Here is a 23,516-nt window from a genome sequence, read left to right on the forward strand (position 1 = left end):
ATGTGAATCTGAGGTCCTTGAAAAACCACCCTAGCCAAGGCTAAGGATTATATGGCTTGTGGCTTTCCCCAGAAGCAATTAGAAGATCCTTTCCCTCTCCCACCTAAAGGCTAGGCATTCACATGGATGAGACTGATGGTTTTAAATCACATCTGGAATTCCCTAATACAGGGAGCAGCTGTCCCATTCAGCCTCCACAGAAGCTGCTGCAAGAGCACACATCAAAATATTTACTGGGAAGGCACTGACATATTCAGAGGACATAATAGAAAATTAAAGTGCGGGAAGATGGCTGTAAATAGCCCGTTTCCTGGATGGGAAATCCTGTGTCTGGGAAACACAGAGCTAAGTGTTTCTCCATCAGGGCAAAGTTGGGCAGATATTGTTGGGGATAGATATTCGAAAGGAAAGGAAGGAGCAGAGAGGAAAAAGGGACCTCATTAGGAAAAGAAAGTAAATCTGCTGTGGTTATTAATACCACTGTTGAGCACTTATTTCACATTTTGCATCTTCAAAGTGGACTGTAAACTTAATTAATGCTCCCAGAGTCCCTATGAGGCAGGTATTAGTGTCCCCATTTTACAGATGGATTAAGTGTTAATAATTAAGAGCTAATTAAAGACTAACCGATAATTAAGTGTTGCCTGCTCCAACACATGCTACAGCTCAGTTCAGAGATGCTCTGGAGTTGGGGAGCCATTCAGGCATTTATCAGCTGCCTCAGGTTTCAGGGATGCCAAAGCAAGAGCTAAGAAGAAACGCAAAGTGTAACTGACACCCACCTCTGCACTACCTGCTGTCCCTCTGTGGGCTCATTTACTTACTGCAAATGAAGGTGGAAGGTACTTTGGCTAGTCCTGCCTCCCTGCCCTGTGCTCAGCACGACATGGCTCAGACAGGAATGGCCTATCTACAGCCAAAATCCTGCTGTCAGGCCCTTCAGTGGCACTGAGCCCTTCTCCCCTGCTCATTGCCATCTGCTCCGGGACAGGGCCTTGGCAGGAGGGCCCATGGGGCTGTGCTCAGCTCTCAGTGGCCAAGGAGCTGATTGTCCACTTCGTGGACCCAGGGTCAGTAGCAATTTCCAGTAGATGGCACCCTCTTTGCCAGGTCACACGGAGTTAATGGAGACAGACTCTACTTCCAGTCTGCACTTGGCTGAAAATTGAACTGGTGCACCTTTGGCCAGCTGCTTAACTCCATTTGGCCTTTATTTCCTCATTTGCAAATTGAGGATGATATGCACTGCCTTGTCCACCTCAGAGTTGATAATGAGGATCCGATGTGATGGGAGACAGGGAAATGAAAGATGCATTATACAAATCAGGCTGCCCTTAACATGTGCTTCTTCAGGTTGAGATTTGTTGTTGTAGTTGTTGTTGTTGTTGTTGTTGACGGCTTCAATCTGGGGTTTCACACTATGCTCCGTATACCTCAAGGTGCTTCAGGGGTACCGTGGAATCAGATGGGCTGGTTGCTGGGCCCCAAAATCCATTTCAGCCAGAGCTGTTTAGCTTTTATCAGTTTTACTTACTGGAGTTCTGAGAAGGGCTGAATTTGAAAAATATGTTTCTGCTATTGAGAAAAGAGATAGGAAACCACTGACTTAGATGAATAAATGATATCCTAATTGTCAACAAAATAGAACACAATCAGCTATTCTTTTTTATTATTATTATTATTTTTTTTTATTATACTTTAAGTTCTAGGGTACATGTGCATAACGTGCAGGTTTATTACATATGTATATTTGTGCCATGTTGGTGTGCTGCACCCATCAACTCGTCAGCACCCATCAATTCATCATTTATATCATGTATAACTCCCCAATGCAATCCCTCCCCCCTCCCCCCTCCCCATGATAGGCCCCGGTGTGTGATGTTCCCCTTCTCGAGTCCAAGTGATCTCATTGTTCAGTTCCCACCTATGAGTGAGAACATGCGGTGTTTGGTTTTCTCTTCTTGTGATAGTTTGCTAAGAATGATGGTTTCCAGCTGCATCCATGTCCCTACAAAGGACGCAAACTCATCATTTTTTATGGCTGCATAGTATTCCATGGTGTATATGTGCCACATTTTCTTAATCCAGTCTGTTACAGATGGACATTTGGGTTGATTCCAAGTCTTTGCTATTGTGAATTGTGCTGCAATAAACATACGTGTGCATGTGTCTTTGTAGTAGAATAATTTATAATCCTTTGGGTATATACCCAGTAGTGGGATGGCTGGGTCAGCTATTCTTAAAATAAAGGCGGTGTGCTGGTGGAGTCAGAAAACTCTGGTTTCAGATTCCATTTCAGCCCCATGATATTTGAAGAATTTGTTATGGTTTAATTTATCTAAACTTTGGTTTCCTCATCTGCCAAATGGAGATTAATACTACACATTTTGTAGGGTTGTTGGAATGATTAAATGGGATATTTAAACATCTATGGTAATAATTCAGATTTGTAAAAATTCCCTGCAATTCAGATGTGATCATTTCTTTAAGCTCTACAATTATTGTATGAGGTAGGTACTCTTTTGAACTTTCCATCTCTTTTTACTTTTTATTATGCAGATTTTCAAACACGTAGAATAATATGGTGAATATCTATGTGTCTATCACTGAGTTTTGATAATTATCACATTGTGCCATTCTGGTTTCAATTGCTACCTCCACCCCTCCATTTGTAAGTGAAATTCCTTTTACAGATAATGTGGTTGAGGTTTGGAGGGTTTAATTTCTTTGCCCAAGGTCCCATAGTTAGGAAGTGGTAGAGTTTCAGAAATGAAACCCAAGACCACCTTGGCCCTGAGGCATTAATGTGGGCTGTCCTCTCTTAGAATCTGAGGCATCTTTGAATAGTCAAAATATTTGGGAGTCCCATGTTCTGAATGATCACACACAGAGTGAAAAGCCAGAAAGCTGTTCTTATTGTTTCTAGAATGCCTTCAGGTGCACAAGACATCTCTCAGCTAGTCTTTCTGCTGCTTAATTTGTAGACCCAGTTTTGGTGGTGTTTTCTTTTATTGGGGTAGATAGGTACGTGCATTCTAGAACTCTTTTTGGCCAGAATTTGTTTTTCTTGACTCTGTACCTATATATCATAGGAACCCAGATATTTCAAATTTGAAAGAGATTTTTGAGGTCATCTTCTGCTGATTGAATGCCCTCCTTAGTGTCTCTGCCAAATGGTGCACTTGTACCACTTGTACAGTTTCTCAGATGGGAAGCTTACCATTTCCCTTTGCTGCCCCTTCCCTTGCTATGAACCCCCTCAAAACACCATTTGCTTTCTATCACTGAAGTATGTCTCTATCAAACTAATTCCCATTGATCTGGATTCTGCCCTTAGTACTCCAAGCCAAAGCTATTTCCTTTTTCTTTCAATACCCCTTTAGATAGTGAAAGACAGCAAGACAGCAACAACATTCCTTCCAGAATGTTTTTGTCTCTATAAGCTAATCACCTCTGGTTTTCTATGTTTCTCCCCACGTGCCAACTTGGTTAGTTTCCTGTCCACACAGTTGGTCCTTGTGGCAGTGTAACTTTGAAAGTCAAGTACAGTAATCCGGGGTGATCCAATCCATGTAGATTGGATCCTCCCTGTCTGCATTCCGGTTCCTGTTAACAACGACCAACACTACACTCTTTTTCCCCAAGCCGACTTTCACTCTATGCACACATTTTCAATGTATTAATTCATTCACTCAATTATTGAGTTAACAAATATTTGTTAAACATCTACTATATGCTAGAACTATGTGAAAAACTAGGGGGAATGGAGCTGTGAACTCCATTAATCTCTGTCTTCCTAGAGCTCACATTCCAGTACAGGAGAAAAAAGAAGCATGTAAATACAAAAACTGATAACTTCGGAATGTGAAGAGAATGGTATTCCAGGTGGAGGAAACCCATAAGAAACACATAAAAATAAGCAAGATAATTTCGGTGACAAGTGTGATGATGGAAATAAAGCAGAGTGAAGTAATAGGAAGAGCTCCTTTAGGCCAGGTGTCAAGGAAGGCTTCTCTGAGGAGATGTGATTATCAGGGCTGAGACCTGGGTTCTAAGAAGGAGCCAGTCAAAGGAAGTTCTGGGAAGAGTGTCTGGACAAAATGAAGAGCAATGGTCAGGAGTGGTGGCTAAGGCCTGCAATTCCAACACTTTGGGAGGCTGAGGTGGGCAGAACGCTTGAGACCAGGAGTTCGAGACCAGTCTGGGCAATGTGGCGAGACCTCATCTCTACAAAAAATACAAAAATTAGCTGAGCATGGTGGCACACACCTGTAGTTCTAGCTATTCGGGAGGGTGAGGCGGGAGGAACACTTGAGCTCAGGGAGGTCAAGGCTGCAATGAGCCAAGATTGCACTATTGCACTCCAGCCTGAGTGACAGAGTGAGACCCTGTCTCAAAACAAAGACAAAAGGAAGAGCAAATGCAAAGACTGTGAGGTGGGAGTGAGCCTAGAGAGGGAGAGTGAGACTAGAGAGTCAGGAGGGGTGGGGACATGGCCACGGTATAAGTATAACAGAGACAGGCAGGCAAGGCCTCGGGAGGCCTGGAGGATCACTGCGGGGAGTTTGGATTTTATTCCACATGTTATGGAACACTTTTGCAGGTTTTTAGGAAGGGGTGTAACAAGAACATATTCACTAACGTTTGAATCTCTGTCCAACTTCTGTGTGGAGACGGTTTGTAAGCATGTGAGAGACGAAGTGGGAGGCCTCTGGGAAGATACTGTCAGAGTCCAGGGGAGGCCTAATGGTGGCAGTGGCTGGGTAGGAGTGACTGCAGTAGGGATGGAAAAAGTGGAGGATTCAATGTGTGCCAATGTGTGTTTTAAGATGAGCCAATGGACCTACTGAGGATTTGGGTACACAAACAGAGACATTGAGGCTCACGCTCTGTTTCATGCACTAGTTCACTTGACAAACAAGGACGGCGGCCTGCGTCAGTATCAATGTGACTGGGATGTTGAGACCCAACACTGGGAAACTCAAGGTGGGGAGTGTAGGGCTTCAGTGGAAAGGATTCCAACCTGTGGCCCATGGGGGTCTCTGAAATCATTCCCCAAATGCTGAGAGATGTGAGGATGTCTTTCAGGCAAAAGGATGTACAGAAGCTTTCCTCAGATTTTCAAAGAGGTATTGACCCCTCCAAGAGGAGAAAACACTAGCTAAGAGTATTAGACTCCAAAGATCGCCAGAGCTAGTTTCTAGTCTAAAACATCAGCCTGAGTTCCATGTCTGAGTCTTGTCTTTATTACTCCCATCACCAAGTTTCAAGCTTTTAAAATAATAATGACAATAAAAGAGGCTATGTATTCCAAGCTTGAGCCCCTGGTTGGACAGTGTGCCATTTACAAAGGTGGGGAAGAAATGGGGAGCGACAGGTTTTGGGGGAGAAATCAATAGTTCTGTCTAGTGCTGATTTAACTCCAAAATCTAATTAGTCTTAAGTTTGGGCTTAGAGAATTGTGGCAAGCCACTTATTCAAGGATTACTTATTCATTCATTCCCCTAATCTCTAAAACTTCAAAGCCTCAGAATGAGGTCTTTGGATTTGCTGTTGACTCCATTGCCCTAACTACAGAATGACATTTGTTCATTCTTCATTCATGAATTCATTCAACAAACGCAATTGGCTTCTCAGTACCAGGCTATATGATGGGTCCCAGGGATGCAGAGATAAGTAGAACAGAAGCCCTTTCCTCAAAGAGCTCCCAGTCTAGTGGGTTGGATGAACACAGATACGTCAGACGACAATGACATTCAACAAATATTGCGGGGTGTGGTGGCTCACGCCTGTAATCCCAGCACTTTGGGAGGCCGAGGTGGGTGGATTACTTGAGGTCAGGAGTTTGAGACCAGCCTAGCCAACATGGTAAAACCCTGTCTCTACTAAAAATACAAAAATTAGCTGGGTATGTTGGCAGGTGCCTGTAATCCCAGCTACTCAGGAGGCTAACGCAGGAGAATTGATTGAACCCAGGAGGCGGAGGTTGCAGTGAGCCGAGATCGTGCCATTGCACTCCGGTCTGGGTAACAAGAACAAAACTCCATCTCACAAAATAAATAAATAAATAAATAAATAAATAAATAAATAAATAAATAAATAAAAATAAAAAATAAAAAAAATTAGTATTCACCTATTACTGAAATGTTTGAAAAAAAAATACAATGGTGGAAAAGCTGGGGACAGTCACTCACCTCCTTTATGAACCTTCAACATCTTGCAAAAGGCAGATCGCAACACATATAGTAAGTGTTCTGATGATGAATTGCCAGTGCCATGGAAGCACACTGAGACGCACATGACTGAACGTGGTACTTGACCACTGGACCGGGCTTGGTACTTAGGGAAGTCTTCCTCTCAGGGAAACAAGCTGAAGCAGCAACAGATGAGACCCCTGCACTGTGTGATGAAAGATGCGGGTATAATCTCCTGGGAGCAGGAATGTCATGATTAATAACTGCAAAGGTTTCCATAGTTGTGTCCCTTAGCTAGGTCTTGAGAAGAGAGAAAGAACCGCCTACAAGAAACAGCCCAGCAGCAGGTGCAGGGAAAGATGAGAAGTTCCATGGGAGTGAAGTGTAGCATGTGTTAGTGACCAGGGGAAGGTGGTTCCAGCTTGCTGGGTGTGGTTGGCTTCCCTGGATGCTTCCAGGCCCTCTGTCAGCACCCAAGACTTTCCCATTTACCCATCATAATAAACCTGGTCTGCAGAGTGGAAAGGATTTGGTGGGCATTATTCCAAGGCAGACTCAGGTAGGGAGATAAATCTACTGAAATAAAAGAAATCTGTTTAAGCATTTTTTAAAAAATAGAAGTGGTTTATTGATTGGCAGCTTTCTGGGGCTATTTGTTGCAAGAAGGAAGAAGGCTTTTTTGCACTTATTTTGGTAAACTTTCATTGTTGGCTTCCATTGGCCAGTTCTTCATGCTGGTGAGCAAGTGATATTTGGGAACCTACTGGGCTTCCTTGCTTGAATTGCTCTCCCAACGAACAACTATTTGTGCTACTGTTATTGAAACAATTGGATGAACCCGACTTCTCTGGAAAAGTTGCTTGGAACACATAGCCTTTTTTTTTTTTTTTTTTTTTTTTTTTTTGGCATTATTCTTTAAAAAGCTTGAAACCTGGTGATGGGAGTGATAAAGACAAGACTCAGACATGAAAACTCAGGCTGGTGTCTCAGACTAGAAGCCAGCTCTGAAGATCTTTGGAGTCTAATCCTGGCTAGTGTTTTCTCCTCTTGGAGGGGTCAATACCTCTTTGAAAATCTGAAAAAAGCTTCTGTGCAGCCTTTTGTCTGAAACATATCCTCACATCTCTCAGTATTTGGGAATGATTTCAGAGACCCCGTGGGCCACAAGTTGGAACCCTTTGCTCTGAGACCCAACCCTTAAGCAAGTGTCTCCCTCTCTCCTTATTTTATTTTATTTTTAAGTTTATTTTTATTTTTTAGATGGAGTCTTGCTCTGTCACCCAGGCTGGAGTGCAGTGGCGTGATCTTGGCTCACTGCAACCTCCATCTCCCAGGTTCAAGCAATTCTCCTGCCTCAGCCTCCCAAGTAGCTGGGATTACAGGCATGCATCTCCATGTCCGGCTAATTTTTGTATTTTTAGTAGAGACAGGGTTTCACCATATTTGTCAGGCTGGTCTCGGACTCCTGATCTCTGGGGATCCATCTGCCTTGGCCTCTCAAAGTGCTGGGATACAGGTGTGAGCCACTGCACCCAGCCTTTCCCTCTCTTGAGCTTCCCAATGCTGAGTCTCAACACCCTAGTCCCATTGACACTGACGCACCCCCGTTCTTGTTTGTCAAGTGAACTAGTGCTAGCAGACACTGGCCCTTCCCTCCTTCAGCCTGCCACATGTCCTAGCAGTCCCTCTTCACGATGGCCTTTGGCGCCTTGCCTCCCTGCTCATCTCTCCTCTGCCACCCTCACCACATCTCTTCTCACTGCATTTGGTGCCTTTCCTTCCAGGATGCCCTCCACCCTTCGCCAATTTCATCTTCTGAAGCAGGTCAGCAGCACTGCTCAGATATCTCTCATGGCTCCCCCTGTCCTCTGGCCCCTTGGGCCTGGTTTTCAGGGGTCTCTGTAGTGGCCCTGCCTCCATCTCTGGATGCATGTCTTGCTGGTCTCCTGTACTTGCTCTATAAACCAACAGGAGCTACCAGCAGGTGCATGTCACCTTGCCTTTGCTCATGTTATTCCTCTACCAGGAATGTCCTCCCATATCTCTGTCTATCTAAATCTTAGCCGTCCTTAAGGACCTAGAATAAGTGTGTTGTCCTCTGAATTATTTGTTGCTCACATTGTTCAACATTTTTCTTTCTCTTTTTTCAATGGTCCTCTTTTTAATTGAAATAAACAACTATATTCCACCTCTTTCCTAAGTGATTTAAGGTGGCCCAGATAACAAAAAATAAGGAGACAGGTGGATTAGAGTTACAGCACCCTTTCTAGCTGTAACCAAGTTCCCCAAACTTTCTGTGCCCTATTTTCCTCATCTGAAAAACTGGGAAAAGTCAGAACAACTATTTCAAGGGATTACCATGGAAGCAAATGAAACGATATATATAAAGCTCACACAGCACTGGGAATAAGAGAAGGACTTGATGTTCATCATCATCATCATCACCATTCCACTGTCATCATTGTCATTATCGTGGATAAAATGACAGGACACGATTGATATGAGACAAGGAGATTTATATGCCAGGAAACTTAGGCTGAAGGGAAACTACTCAACTGATGACAGCATCTGGTTTGAGATTCTCGGCAGCCAGGGCATAAAGGGAGATCATAGCATTCGGTTTTCATAACTCATGTTGTATTCTAGGAGAAAGCAGAAGGGGTCATCATGAGAGACAAATGCTTCCTTAGCACTGAGAACAACGTGGGATGGATCTTTTGAGGATGATAGAATGGAAGAGTCAGTTTAAAATCAGCTCTCTCCTTGACCATTGGCCAGAGGGAAGGACACAGCCCCTTACTCGGGGCTATCAGCCCAGTTCCAGTGTGGGATTCTGACGAGGTGGTGGGCACCTGGCACATATCGTGTGCTGCCTTGTGGCAACAATTCCTCTTCTGCTACTGCACTATGGGCTTCTTAAGGGCAAGGTCTGTGTCTTACTCATCTTTGTCTCCCCAGTGCCCAGCTGAGTTCCTGGCACTTGGTGGCTATGCAGTGGGTATGAATAAATAAGGAAGGGAATGGTGAATGAGCCATAAAACTGCCACCACCCAGAGGTAGCCAGGATCCAAGCAAGGGGTCACAGTTATCAGAGGAAGCACAGAATATCAATAACTCAAGACATCACAGGTTTTTTCTCCTTCTGTCTTAGTCTGCAGAAAACAGAACTAATATTTTCTTGAGCACCTTGTATGTGCCAGGCTCTATATTTTAATTTTCCTCTTTATTTCACTTTCTTAGCAACCCTTCCCAGTAAATGGTTAATATTACTCCCATTTTATAGATGAGAAAGGCGAGGCTCAGAGAGGTTAAGCAACTTGCCCAGGGTCATCGAACTCAGAGGAAGCAGAGCAGGGATATGAGTCTGATGTGGCTTCAAGGCTTGAGTTCTACCCGGAACCTTGGGCCCTTCTGAATAGCCCTTCCATGTCTGCTTAGCACCAGGAGCCATGAGTGGCGAAGAAAGATGAATCATGATTAACGTCCCACTTCCCGTGTCCCCCTTTGTAATTTAATTTTATGGTTTCAGGAGCTGTGTCGCAGGTTGTGGGAGCCTGCAGAGATGGGCCACCAGTGGTTTGGTTTAATCCCCTTCTTAATATCTTTGTTGCAACGTTATTTCCAATTCAGCTCCCAAGTCACAATAAAAAAAAAAACACCTCTTCCTTAGAGTAAGCCTTCCCTTATTAAACAGATTCAAATGAAAAGTTTTAAAGATAATTTGAACAATAAGAATCACTCTGTAGCTCCCAGTCGAAGTTCTTTTATTGCTGTATTTATTCCCTGGTATTTCCTGTCTCATTCCCCAGTTCACTGAATCCCCCCGCCCTGCCAACCAACACTTCTAGTTCTTGCCCAACTCACCCCGTCCCTGGAGGGAGAATCAGGTGGAGGACATTGTGGGGAGCAAGGTTTCTCACTTCCACCTGACAATATGCCTTCTAAGGCTGTCTCACCTGCCCTAATGAGCAGGAAATTATTGCAAAGCATCTAGAGGGAAATTCTCACTGGGTGGGTGTCAGCAAGTGCACGATTGCATTAAAACCAGGGTGGAGAAGTGGTATGCGAGACTGGGGGGAAAATGGGGATGCCACAAGTGGAGGAAGAATACTTGCTCAAAATGCAGATACCTGGGCCCCATTCTAGATCAGTTGAATTGCTATTTCTCCAAGGGTGCTCAGGAATCTGTATTTGAAACCAGCACCACAGGTGACTCATGCATGTGTATGAAAGGTTCTCTGATACTTTGCAAGGGGGTCAAAGATGACGAAACCTTAGTCTGGCACATCTTTGAGAAGGAGGTGTTTCAGAGAAAAGTGTGGAAGGAAGGAAGGAGACTGACCTTTATTGAGTTCTAAGTGTATGCCAGGGACATTTAAAAAAAGTTGAATCTACTATGTGCGAAGACCTTTGGTAAGAAATTAGATGAAATAAAGTCCAGGCTTGGCATTAAGGGAGCGGAGAGACTTCACAGTGTTGCCTCCTTTAACTTTGGGTATCACCATCCCCACTTTGCAGATGAAGAGACCGAGGTCTCCGTGATTTCCCCAATTTTATACCTTTAGTAACCCAGGCTCCTGGCTGTGAATCAGGGCCAGCGGGACTCCAAAGCCTGCAGCCAGGCTTGGCTCTCCCACACCACGCTGTCTCAGTCAGAGCTGCTAACATTTGCATAGCGCTCGTTACAATTTACCGAGTGCTTTCACATTCATCATCTCACTTAATCCTCACTGCGGCCTGGAGGGTGGAGGAGGGAGGCCAAAGCTTTCTCCAGCCCTCAGCTCAGTCCCCTGCCTCCTATCAGGAAAGTCCCAGGAGACAGAGCTTAAGGAGTTTCCATGTACCTTTGGGACATGGGTTCACAAGCCCTGGCACAGCAACTGAATGAATCTGCAGTTTCTCTCAATTGTTCCTTACCCCCAAGCTGAAAGAAGTCAGCCTAGACCCCCCAGATAGTGAGAGAGGTAGAATCCACCTTCCTTCCCTGTTTTCTTTCCTTCCTGCTGGTTTTCCAAGCAGGAAGGCTATGGTGATTTGTGTGTTTGTGTGTGTATGTGCATGGGTGTTGTGTGTATGTGTACGTGGGTGTGTGCATAGGTGTGCATGTGTATGCATGGATGTGTGTGTGTGTATGAGTGTGTGTCCATGCATGCAGGACATGTGCGGATGGATGTGTGTGCATGACTGTGTGTACATGTGTACGTGTGTATATATGTGCATGGGTGTTTGTACATGGCTGTGGTATTTGTGTGCATGGCTGTGATATGTGGGCATGGCTGCGGTACATGTGTGCATGTGTGAATGGGTGTACGTGTGCATAGTGTGTGTGCATGACTGGTGTGTGGTGCATGGGTGTATATGTGCCTGAGTGTGTGTGTGCATGTGTGTGTGTTTGTGTGTGTGTGTGTGTGTGGCTATGGTGTGTATGTGGGGAGAGGGAACCTGGGTAATTCAGTGAATCCTGGATCTGGAGGAGAAGGAAAATGAAGGAAGACACAGGCAGCTTGGCAGAAGTGGCCACCTCCCTTACCTTCACACTGGGCAGGAGCCACACTGGGTGCTGTGACATGCACCAGAGAAATAGGTCTCTGTCAGAGAACATGGGTCTCTGATCCCTATGCAGACAGGTAGACTCAGAAGTGCCCGCCGGCCTTGGCCTGAGCCAGGGTGGAGCTCCACTGGGGAAGATGCTAGGTTGAATGTCAGAGCCACTGCTTACAGGATAAGGGGCCTCTCCTAGCCTGGGACCTTTGGTGCCCTCCCCATGCTGGACCCCTGCCTGTCCACTGAGTTCTGCCTTCTGCTGCCTCATCCTCCTGGCTCTTGGCTGGCTCCTGGCTGGCTCCTGGCCTCTGGCCCTGCCTGAAACTGAGGCTCAGAGAAGGGAAGTGAATTGTAGAAGGTCACCCTTCAGAAAGGACAGAGTTGGGCTTTGAATCCAGGTCTCCTGACTGCAAAGCCCTTGCTCTTTCTTCTTCTTCCACTGTTAGGGGAAGTGGAGGGCAGGGGTAAGAGGGGAGATTTGGAAGTCTCGTGGGCCTGGGGCCCAATGCCACCCCAACACTTATTCTCTAGGGTCAACTTGAATACATCATTTAACCTTCCTGAGCCTCAATTTCCTCTTTCTCAATTGGGAAGGAAGATGCTCTGTATCCCTCATGGTTGTGGTGGGGACAAGTGCCACCTGTAAAACCCAGTACCTAGCAAACTCCTCGCAAATACTGGTTCAGGCCCCAGTCCCCTCCTGTCACTCCTCTAGGTTGTCTTGGGAGAAATAACTCTCACCCATGGAAACCAGAGCCTGACATCTCCCTGCCTAAATCTCTCCAGTGGTTTCCCTGTACCTTCAGAACAAAATTCCTTAGCATCACCTCCAAGGCCTGGCAGATTCTAACTCCTGCTTTGCCTCTAACTTCTCCCCTCCACCTCCATTCATGTGCCCCACCCACTTGAACATCATTCCCAACGATGCACCAAGCTCTTTCCCTCCTTATGGTCTTTGCACATGCTGTTCCCTGTGTCTGACAAGCTCTTCTTTGCATTCGTTATCTGGCTAAGTCCTTATTCTCCTTTAGGACGCAACTTAAAAGACAAATGTGCAAAGAAGCCTATTCTGCTCTCCTAATTTAGGTACCTATTACTAGTATTCTCACACACAGCATTTCACTGTTGGTTTTCAGAGCAACATAGCTAGTGGTTAAGAGAGCAGCATCAGAGCAAGATTGCCTCAGACCACTGGCTTTGTCCCTTAGTAAGTCTGTGACCACAGGAAAATTACTTAACTTCTCTGTCCCTTGGCTTCTTCATTTTGAAAATTGAGATGACTGCACCTATCTGTGACAGGAAGCTTTTGATATATAACAAACCACCCCAAAGCTCAGTGGTTGAAAACTATTACTTATTTAGCTCTCATTTCTATAGTTTGGCAATTTGGGTTGGGTTCAGCTGGGGGGTTCTTCCGCTGTGGGCTGGGCTTGGCTGAACTTGGCTCATGCTCACTCATGCATCTGCACTTAGTTAGGTCTGGGTTGGCTGATGCAACTTGGAGTTTTGCTCTGTGTGATGTATTAGCCTGGGCTCATTCACATGGAGGTTGCAAGTCCCAAGAGAAATAAGAATCTAAGCCCTAATTCCCAAACACTTTTCAGGTATCTATGTCTTACAAATTAGGATGAGAGGGAACTACCAAAGAGTAAGCATACAGGAGGTTGTGATAAAATGGGGGCCATTACTATAATTAGTCTACCTCATTACCCCACTGGGGCTGTTGGGGGGAATAAAATGAGAGTTTTTCTTGTAAAGTGCTTAGCACAGTGCCTGGCTTGTTAGTTACTACTAAATAAATAATTAACCCTTCTTATTATTTTGTGAAATAGGACTTGAGGCTTTGACATATTAGGTAGCTTCCTTTAGGACAGCCCTCCCCCCCACCCCCATTAAACGGTGGGGATTTGAATCTAGTTTCCACTTCCCTCCAGGGACTGACCTCTTAACTAGTATGCTGTGCTGCTCCACCCACATAGACACATAATGGCAGAAACTCACCCAAAGCCATGAGGTTAGTCTGCAGATGGACCACAATTCAAGCCCAGGTCTGTGCCTGACCCCAGAGTCCTCCACTTCACTCTAATCAGTCAGGTTGCCTTGGGTACTGTGTTTGTCATTGGTCTAAAATTTCATAGCTGGAAGAAAATATTTGTTTTGGTATCCTCCTCCAGCAGTAACAATTTTCTACTTGCATTTTTCTGTTGTTTGGCTTAGATGAATAGCAGTTTTCATCTTTGCTCTGTGTTATCATGTACACAGAACTGCTGTTGAGGAGCTAACAGCATGCTTGCTTAGTCATTATTCTGGGAAGGGGTGCCAACCAGTCAATAGCCTTTATTTCTGTATGACTCTGTACACTGCAAATGCAGAAATAATGCACAGCATCCGAATATGGAGCTACCATTGGGCAACTATCATTTCTGGAGGTGGGCAAAGCAGAGGTGGCACCACGTGGAGCTGGAGCTGCAGAACTGATTCTGACTTGTTTTCTTTGTCAGGAGCCCAGGAGCTGGGTTAACCTACCTGAATGATTCACTGTGATAGTGTCTGTGATAGATTCGGTGGCTTTTACCAACCCCAAAGAGAAAGCAAACAGCATGGGAGAGATGCCAGGACTAGCAAAACTTGGGGGAGAAAAGGTAGATTGCAGGGAATGGGGGTGAGCAGGTCTAACCGTGAACCCAGCAAAGCGGTGGGGTGCCCACAAAATCTTTCTGTGAGCCCCAAGGTGATTACTCAAGGTCAATGCGGGTTCTGTGTGGGGTCTGCCATGGGACCGCCTTGCGGAGTTTGGGAGGTCTTAGGACCAGGTCAAACAGGATGGTTAGTGCCATCTGATCAGTTCATAGGGATGCCAGGCCAGAGATGGGATGTGAGATGGAAGGCCAGCAAATGGAACCAAAGTCAGACAGGTGACAATCAGCTCTTAGAGGTCTTGGCATGGGTAAAGGCAAGTGAGCTAGTTCAGTCCTTTGTTCAAATCCCGACTGAGCTGGAGTTATGTACCAAACACTATTCTAGGTTTGGAGGCCTCTGTGGTGAACAAGATAAAGTCCCTGCCCTTGTGGAGTAAAGACACAAAAAGGATACTATTAAAATAGATGATGGTAATCAATGCTGTGAAGAAAATAAACATCGATGGAGTGAGGCTGGGGAGGGACCCTTTCAAATAACAGTCTACTGGCTGTTTTGAGACTGTGACACTGGAACTGAGGCCTGAATGATGAGGAGGAGCTAGTCAAGGGACACTTGGGAGTTGCAGGGAGAAGCATTCCAAAGGAAGTGCAAAGGCCCTCGGGCTGGACTGAACTTAGTATTTCAAGGGGTAGATAAAAGCCCAACATGGCTGGAAGAGGGAGGAGATGTGGCCAATTTGTGTAGTGCTCTGGGCATCATAAAGGAGTTTGTATTTTATCCTGTGTGTAATGAGAATCCACAGGAGGATTTTCAGCAGGGGAATAGTTTGATCTGAGTTCTGAGAATGTCCTAGCTCTGCAGGCGCGCAGTTTTCTAGAATAAATAAGAACAAGCAGATCTTGTTTTCTTGAAGTGGAGGGGCGTGGTGGGAGGAGACCCTGAATCAGGGACTTTTAACTATATGGCGAATCTCGATGGCAGCGAAGGGTTTGATAAAGGCTCTTGGGAGGGAATGGAGATGGTATGACAGTGATGGGCTTGATTTATTCCCCCAAAATGTTGATCCAGGATTACTGTCAGACTGGGAGGAGACTCTCCGGTAGTGTCCCTGAGGCTCTGCCCCAGACTGTCTCCTGTTCAACATTTCTATTTGTAAATTGGCGGAAGACTCAGAAGATGTGCTCATCAGACATGCAGCTGACATGGAGCTGTCAGGGACAGCTAATGCCACGGATGACAGGACGCAAGATTCACTGTGATGATCCTCCACAGGCTGGAGTGATGGGACGAAACCAGCAATATTCCTGATTCCATTCAGATTGGGGAAGAAAGCCTGGCCAGGGATCAGGGAGACCTTGTTGGATAACAATCTCCTGAAAGGAAGCCCAGGCTAGGGGTGGGGAGGAATTAGTGGAGGCAGCTGGACCCAGCCAAGTCCCTACATCAGTTTCTTGCCTCTGAGTGGCAAGGCCCTTAGCCTTTCAGGGTCATTCTTCCCATCTGTAAAGTGGGGATGATTCTGGCTACTGCCCAGGCATGTGGGGAGGATTAAATATGAACACATATGTGGATGACTGGCTTCCTGTCTGGCCCATAGTAGGCTCACAACAAATGCAAGGGAAATATGAATTTGTAGAGGTTGGCAAGAGAATGGGTATCTTACGGCAACCTTTCAAGGGCACCTGGCAGGGCTTACAGCCAGGGTGGGCCCCTATGTTCTCGGCACACCAATGCCAGCTTTCTAAAAGTCTCATTGGTTCCTGCGGTATGTAAAGGAGAATGGCCTGGAGGGGTCAGGTCTGGAAGCCATATCCCTTGAAAGCCACTGTGAGTTCAGAATGGAGAGAAGAAGGTGGTTGCAGCTGCGGTTGGAGGGGGGAACATGAATGTTTCCTTAAACACCACAAAGGCTGCAGTGTGGGAACGAATGAGGAAGATGCTTTCTTCGTTGTTCTGGATGCCTACGAGGAGAAGTTGTGCAGAGGCACATATGGATGCCTCATAACTAAGATCTAAACATTGATAATTACATTATAATAATTATGCTGTGAGCATTTCTCGAGGGCCCACTATGTACCCGGCTTGTGCTAAGTGTTTCGTACAACTTATAGAATGCTCACAGTCTAACCTTGACAGATGAGGAATACAAGGTGTAGAAGGCAGCTCTTGAGAAGCAGAGCAGGGATTCACACTCAGCCCCTGCTAGTTCCTGTCTGCTAGCCTGGCTTCAGGTTGGGGAGGGCAGGAGTGATCTCCCAGGTGCTGAGAAGGGACTATCATGGGGTGTTTTTTGGTACAGGGATCTCAGGGCCCTGTGGGGCTTCTAGAAGCTACTTTGAGTATGTATGTGTAATATTTGTATACAATAAAGCAGAAAGCAAATACAGACAAATAGAATGACTAGTGTGTTACAACCCTGTGTAACCATTACCCGGCTTTAGCAATGAGCAACATATGGCCAATCTTGTTTCATCTATTACTTTTTCCTCCTTCTGCTGGATTAATTTTAAAGGCAGTCCCAGGCATCATTTTCGCTGTAAATAGTATGTATTTCTAAGAGATAAGGACTCTTTGTTGTTGTTAGGTGTAACCACAATACCATTATCACAATTTTAAAAAATTAACATAATTGTACTGTGTCTTTCTAATTCAGTGAAGCTATTGATGTATGGCTTGCTTTACAAAGTATTTGGGAAGGGGAGTCAAAAACTAGTCCTTCAAATGTCTGACTTCTGTGACTTGAGACTCACCTGTTCCTTTTGAGGCGGATGGTGAAGAGGAGGAAGAGGAGGGGGATCTAAAACTTGAGACCTCGGATTGGCAGCCCCTTTATTCTGATTGTTCTCAGGGGGACACAGCCGGGAAAGTGAGGCCTATTTATAGGCCTAAGTCTAGACATGGGAAGGAGGTAAAGGAAGGGAATAGGTGACAAGTCAGGGAAAGGGGATAGAAGAGAGAGTGGAGGAAAGAAAAAATAATAGAGAGTGACATTACTGCACACACAGCTCCAGTGGCCCTCCAGGAGCTGGCCAGGACCAGCTCACACTAGCTAATGCTCACAGCCGACACTGACTGAATGTTTCCTGTGCACGGCACTGTGCTGAGCTCACATACCAGTGATCTCACTGAATGCTCCCAACCATCCCATGAGGCAGGTGATGTTAGGTGTCACACCCGTTTTACAGGGGAAGACACTGAGGTTCCAGGGTCTGACATGAAAAGAGCAGTGGTGCCTGGATTCGAACCCAGGTTTGTTTGTCTGGAGTCTGCTTTTTGCAAGTATTACTCTCTGCCTCCAAGCTTGGTAAGGTTCCCTGTGGGGGTAGAGAGGCTAATGTTCAAGAAGTATGACTGTCTTGGCTGCTGGACTATTGGTACATTCCCATGTCTTTAGTACATAGCTCTTCCCCAAGCTCCCCAAGCACCATGGACCACCAAGTCTTTGCCTCAGGACTCATCAGGACTCAGCAACTAAAGGTTTCCTGTCTGGCACAGGAGGAAACCTCTAAGACTGTAGACTGTGTCCACTCTGATTGACTGTTAAATGCAGTGACTACTCCCCTGGGTCTGTGTTTGGTGACATGTGAATTGTGTGCCTGCCTGTTTCTATTCGTGTCTGTGTGTGTGTGCGCTTGTACACAATGAGCATTATCAGGAAGGCATGGACCCTGCTGGAAGCATTCCATGGTCACCGTTTTGGAGACTCATCATGCCCTCTGAGAGGCTGGCCAGAGCTGGATCATGTGCTGGGCCTCCAGACTGCAAAGCCTAAGCCACAGCAGCTGAGCTCCCCTATGGGGCTCCTTGATTTTTTCCCTTGGGTCTTCTTCATCGTCTTCTCCTTCAGCGCTCCCATGATAGAAGGCTGAGCCATTTCCAGAATACTTGGTGTGGGCCACATCATCCACCTCTCATAGGAGCCCCTTGAGTAGGGACAGCAGATGGTTCTAGGTTGGTGGTTCTTGTCCTCCTGGGAGCACTAGGAAGGAAGGTGCCTGCTTGCCAAGGATGCTGGTGAGTTGGGCGGGGCCACCAGCCAGGCCAGTAGGATTGCAATCCTTTCTGCCCCTGGAGAGAAGTGGCAATGAGGAGCCTAGAATCCAAGAGACCATCAGGTGCTATGACAGCACCAGACAGATGCTGACCAGCAAGGGTGCAGCGGAGGACCCAGGGTCCAGGGTGCAGGTTGAGGCCAATATTTAGTTTCAGGAAGACTCCAGTGGATCAGTGCAGGGATCTCCCAACTGCTGGTGCTGCCCATGAAGTGAGACCCAGTCTACAGGCTGTGATTGGGTCAGAGGCCATGCCAGAGTGAACATGAGTATCCAAGAGACTACTATATGAGATCCAGGGGCGGGGACCAACCAAGACTGACAGTGGTGTAAACATGACAGCTGACCTTTGAATCGCCCTTACTCTATGCCAGACACCATTCAAAGTGCTTTGCACCTCTGTGATACTCCTAGTAATGAGAGGAGGAGACAGAATACCAAGATGCTGAACAATCTCCCCAGGGTCATACCGATGGGAAGTGACTGGATCAGGATGTAAGCTCAGGCTGTCCACTCCACCATTCTGCAGTGAGGTGATGGGGGTTGCGCTACGCTCCTGGGGGCTTCCCAGGGCTCAGCCCCAGCACCCTAGACTCTGCACTTAGAGCTGTTGGCTTGCTCCTGACACCTTTGCTGCTGGGTAAAATTCCCCAGTGAACCCCTTCTCTGGTCTTTCATTGCTTCAGGTCCTGAGCATGAAGAACATGGAGGAATGGACTAAAATTAAGGCTCAGTGAGGCTGTGACTTGCCCCAGCTCACTCAGCAAGGTTGTTGGGAGAGGATCCAGGTTTCCCCATTTTTCAAAACCATGATCTCAGTACTGCATCCCACCACTGTGGTATAGGACCCTCTGGGGGTCCACTGTGTCCACTGGGTTCTCTTACCTGGAAGTGTGTTTCTGTCATGTTATGCATCCATCTCCATCTTCTGGGGCCTATGTCCTTCTGCAGAGCCATGCCTTGGTGAGCTGGCACTAACACCGTCTGTCTCTCTGACCCATTTCCAGAGCTCTGAGCTCAGCAGTGGCAAAGATGAGATCTCCTTATTGGTGGAACAGGAGTTCCTGAGCCTCACTAAAGAGCACTCAATCCTGGTCGAAGAGAGTTCTGGGGAGCTGGAGGCACCAGGCAGCTCTCCTGAGGGCACCAGAGAGCTGGCTTCCTGCATTCTTGCCCCTCCTCTAGCGGCAGGCAATAATGAGCGCCCCAGAGCCTCCATGATTGTCGGAGACAAGCTTCTGAAGCAGAAGGTGGCCATGCCCGTTATCAGCAGCAGGCAGGACTGCGATTCTGCCACATCTACTGTCACAGACATTCTGCGTGCTGCCAAGGTCAAGAGCAAGGGGACAGAGGACAGGGGCCACATCCTGGGTGACTCCAACTTGGAGGTCAGCAAGCTTCTGTCCCAGTTCCCACTGAAGTCCATTGAGACATCCAAGGCCCCCGACAACAAGAGGGTGCTGAACGAGACAAGAGTCACTAAGGACTTCCTACAGGACAACCTGTTCGGTGGCCCTGAACCCAAGGAGCCCACAGGGCTGAGCCCATTTCTGCTGCTGCCTCCCCCACCTCCCCCTGCACCCCCTGACAAGCTCCCTGAGCTCCCTGCTCAGAAGAGGCAGCTCCCAGTGTTTGCCAAGATCTGTTCCAAGCCCAAGGCTGACCCTGCTGTGGAGAGGCACCACTTGATGGGTGAGTGGGGCTGGAACTGGGGTAGAGTGGGCCTGCAAGGAGGAGGTCCTTCCCAGAAAGCCAATCAGGGCTGCAGCATGTACGTAAAGCATCTTTGTGCAAAGCAGGACAAAGCAGCCTCTCTGGTGGGCACAGCCCCGAGGGACAGGCTGTTTCCAACCCCCACAGTCTTCTTTTGCTGGGTGCCCCTGTACAGGGCACAGCTTTTGTAAGCAAACCCAGAGTCCCTGATCTCAACATACTTTGAGAAGAGAAATAGGCACCATGTAGTAACTGGTTTAACTTTGGAATCAAATGGGTATCCAGAATACATTGAAGGAAGTGTTTACCCCAGCTGGGTTCAGGGCAAAACTGAAGCATGGGGATGCCAAGATGTATAGAAGAGAAATTTGATTGGTAGCTGGGGTCGTTTGACATCTATCTCATGGAGGCACCTTTTCTGGACATGAGGCCTGGTCCTCCCTCTCTGGGGTAGGGGGGATATGTGTAAATTATCCAGACACAGTGCAGACTGTTGACTCTGGGATCTGTTTCCTGGGACTTACTTTATTGAGGAGCTCACATTCTTCCCAGGAAAGCCAGCCACCTCCCAATCTTCTCCTCCTACTTTATGCCCAGGATTCTGTGTGTAGTTCTAATCTAACCAGTCAGACTATATGGTTCCAAGAAGGTAGGCTGATGGCCATGGCCATTGCCTAGCGTTAGCAGTCACTAAAAGAGTGATCATACTCATGTTAGCCAAAAGAACAATTCCTTCTGGGCTATGAGCATGGATGGATAACTGAGATATACCTGTATCAGGAGGGTCCAAATTCATCTACCTGAGAAAATAAGAGCAAAGTCATCCTGAACATTCTGTGTCCTGGAGCACCACAGGAAGGACAAGGAATCAGAGCTGTGGATAACAAGCTGAACTCTGGGTCCTGGACAGGTTTCTAGGAGCCAGAGGGCTTTAGGATGAGGAGCTGTAGGAGAGAGATAGTTGGGCTCTTCCCAGAGGGGAGACCATCCTCCTACCTATTCTCCAGGAGGGACCCATAGATACCTCCCTGTTGGATGGGGCTGCTGGACTGGAGGCAGGTCTGTCCCACCCACCCCACCCACCACTTGCGCATGTCTGTGTGTACGAATGTGTGGGCAAAAGTGTGCCAAAAGGAGTTTTGAAGGTTTGAGTGTATTTCTTAGAGAAAATGCAGGAGTGGTGTATCTAAGCATGTCTGTGTACACATTTGTGCATGTGTCTGTCATGTGTGTAGTTGTGTACATGTCACTAAGTCAAAGGAACAACAGATAGGAATGTGTGTGTCTGTGGGTCCAGACCTTGGAAGAGGGAGCTTTGTAGATGTCTAAGGCACCTGTAAATATGAGTGGGAAGCTGCAGGTGTGTATGTCTCTGGGGAAAGGGCTATTATTAGTGGGTACCATTATTTCAGCTCACTGGCTAGGGGCTGAATTCGGCAACCGGAGGAACTCCTGGAAAAGACTCTAGGAATGTTTTGCTTAAAATGTTGTTTCCTCCTAAATTGGCTTAGGCTAGAGCAGCTCTTTCCTTTGCTGGAATGGTGCTAGGAAGACAGCCTTCGCCCCCAAGCTCAGACCCCAAGCCGCTGAGCTAGGGGGCCAAAAGCTGGTGGGATCAGGTCTATTATTATCAACAGGTAACACTGAGGCACAGGTCCTTTCTGGCATCCAGAGAGATCCCGGTGCCTGCTGTTGGACAGTGCAGTGCATAGCCATCCAGTGGGTGGCCAGGTTTCCCACCACTGCTGTGGAGGATCCTGTGATGGTCCCCAAAGTATGTCTGCATTGGGAGAATAAATGCTCAGTCTCCTTAGTGAGAGACCTGGGTCTGCCACCAATCGTGTCCCTGCTCCACACTCCAGCCATATCCAGTGACTCACAATGTCTCCTTGATGCTTCCAGGCCTTTGCCCACAGTTATCCATGCCTGTCACGCCTTCCTCCCCAGTACCCCTGGATATAAGGCCTTGCTGCAACCCTGCTTCCTTCTGGAAGGAACCTTCTCAGACAGAAGCAGTCTCAGCCACCCTGTTCTCAATTTCTTCCCTCTGCCACCTCGTGGTGTTCATCTGCCTTGTCCTGGGGCTATTTCTGGGAATGTCTCTCTTTTTTTCCTTGTTATGAGCTCCTGCAGGGCACAGTCTAGCTCTGACTCACAACTGTGTCCCCAGCACTCAGGTCAAGGCCTGGCACTGAGAAGTGAGCTGAATCACCTGTGAGTAATAAAATGAAAGTAGAATTCAGGATGAGAGACCAAAGTGTGTGGCTCAGACCACATGTTCTGTGGGAATGTGTGACTCCCTCACTAAGCCATGTGCTCACTGAAAGCAGGAACTGTGTCCACAACATCCTTGTATTCTCAGCCTGGCACTATGGATGGTTGGAGAGAAGGAAGGGTGGAAGGAAGGAGGAAAAGTAAGGAAGGAGAGGAAAGAAAAGAAAAGTAATTCAAATAAAGGAATGATAGAAGGAAGGATGAAGGAGTGGATGGATGGAAGGAAGGTAGGAAGATAAAGATGGATAGACAGTCAAATGGATGGACAGATGGATGGATGAATAAGTAGATGGATAGAAGGAAGAAAGGCAAAGATGATGGACAGATGGGTGGATGAATGAACAGATGGATGGATTGATGGATGCATGAGATCAGGGGATCAGAATGGGCAGGGGCCAGGGAGGGTTTCAGGGAGAGATTGGGATTGTATTTGGCTGGAACAGAGTCCCCCAGAGTGGTCCAAGCCTCAGGTGTGTGCTACAGAGGATTCATCATTTAGTGCACAAAAAGGTGCTTCTGGCAGACAGCACTTGGCCTTCCAGAGGCATTGACTCAGTTTCTCTCCTGCTATAGAATGGAGCCCTGGCACCAAGGAGCCAACAAAGGGTCAAGAGAATCTCTTTCTCAGTCAGTGGCCCCAGAGCCAGAAGGACACCTGTGGTGAGGAGGGTTGCTGTGACCCAGTGGGCACCGCATCACTGACCCTGCCGCCCAAGAAACCTGCATGTCCAGCCGAGAAGAACTTGCTCTATGAGTTCCTTGGGGCCACCAAGAACCCAAGTGGGCAGCCGAGACTTCGAAACAAAGTAGAAGTGGATGGGCCAGAGCTGAAACGTGAGCTGACCTACCCAGGGAGGGACTGGAGGGGAGGGGGGGTTGCAGCGGCCCTCACAGGCTTCAGGGTGGCTCTGTCACCAAGTGGCTGTCTTATCTATAGGCAATGTACGGCCTTTCTAGAGGTGTCAGGTTTTAAACCCATAAAATGGGGGCGGTAACTTTCTCCCTATATCCCTTGTTGGGAATACAGTTGCTAGAGAAATGTAGTTGGCTTTCAAGAGTCACATCAGCATTATTAATGGTCACCTCTGAATATAGCCCT

The 23,516-nt window shown here is 47.0% G+C and overlaps 1 protein-coding gene across 2 annotated transcripts in view; it reads left to right on the forward strand.

Moving 5' to 3' along the window:
• C12H1orf94 (chromosome 12 C1orf94 homolog) overlaps positions 1-23,516 on the forward strand; it is a 52,507-nt gene that overhangs the window by 11,446 nt on the left and 17,545 nt on the right. For both annotated transcript variants that reach the window (XM_010385172.2, XM_010385171.2), the window contains exons 2-3: positions 19,438-20,122; positions 22,991-23,251. In XM_010385172.2, coding sequence (XP_010383474.2) covers positions 19,648-20,122; positions 22,991-23,251 — 736 coding nt within the window. In that variant the 5' untranslated portion in view covers positions 19,438-19,647. The remainder of the gene's footprint in view (positions 1-19,437; positions 20,123-22,990; positions 23,252-23,516) is intronic.

Source organism: Rhinopithecus roxellana, chromosome 12, assembly GCF_007565055.1.
Source record: "Rhinopithecus roxellana isolate Shanxi Qingling chromosome 12, ASM756505v1, whole genome shotgun sequence".
Taxonomy (NCBI): domain Eukaryota; kingdom Metazoa; phylum Chordata; class Mammalia; order Primates; family Cercopithecidae; genus Rhinopithecus; species Rhinopithecus roxellana.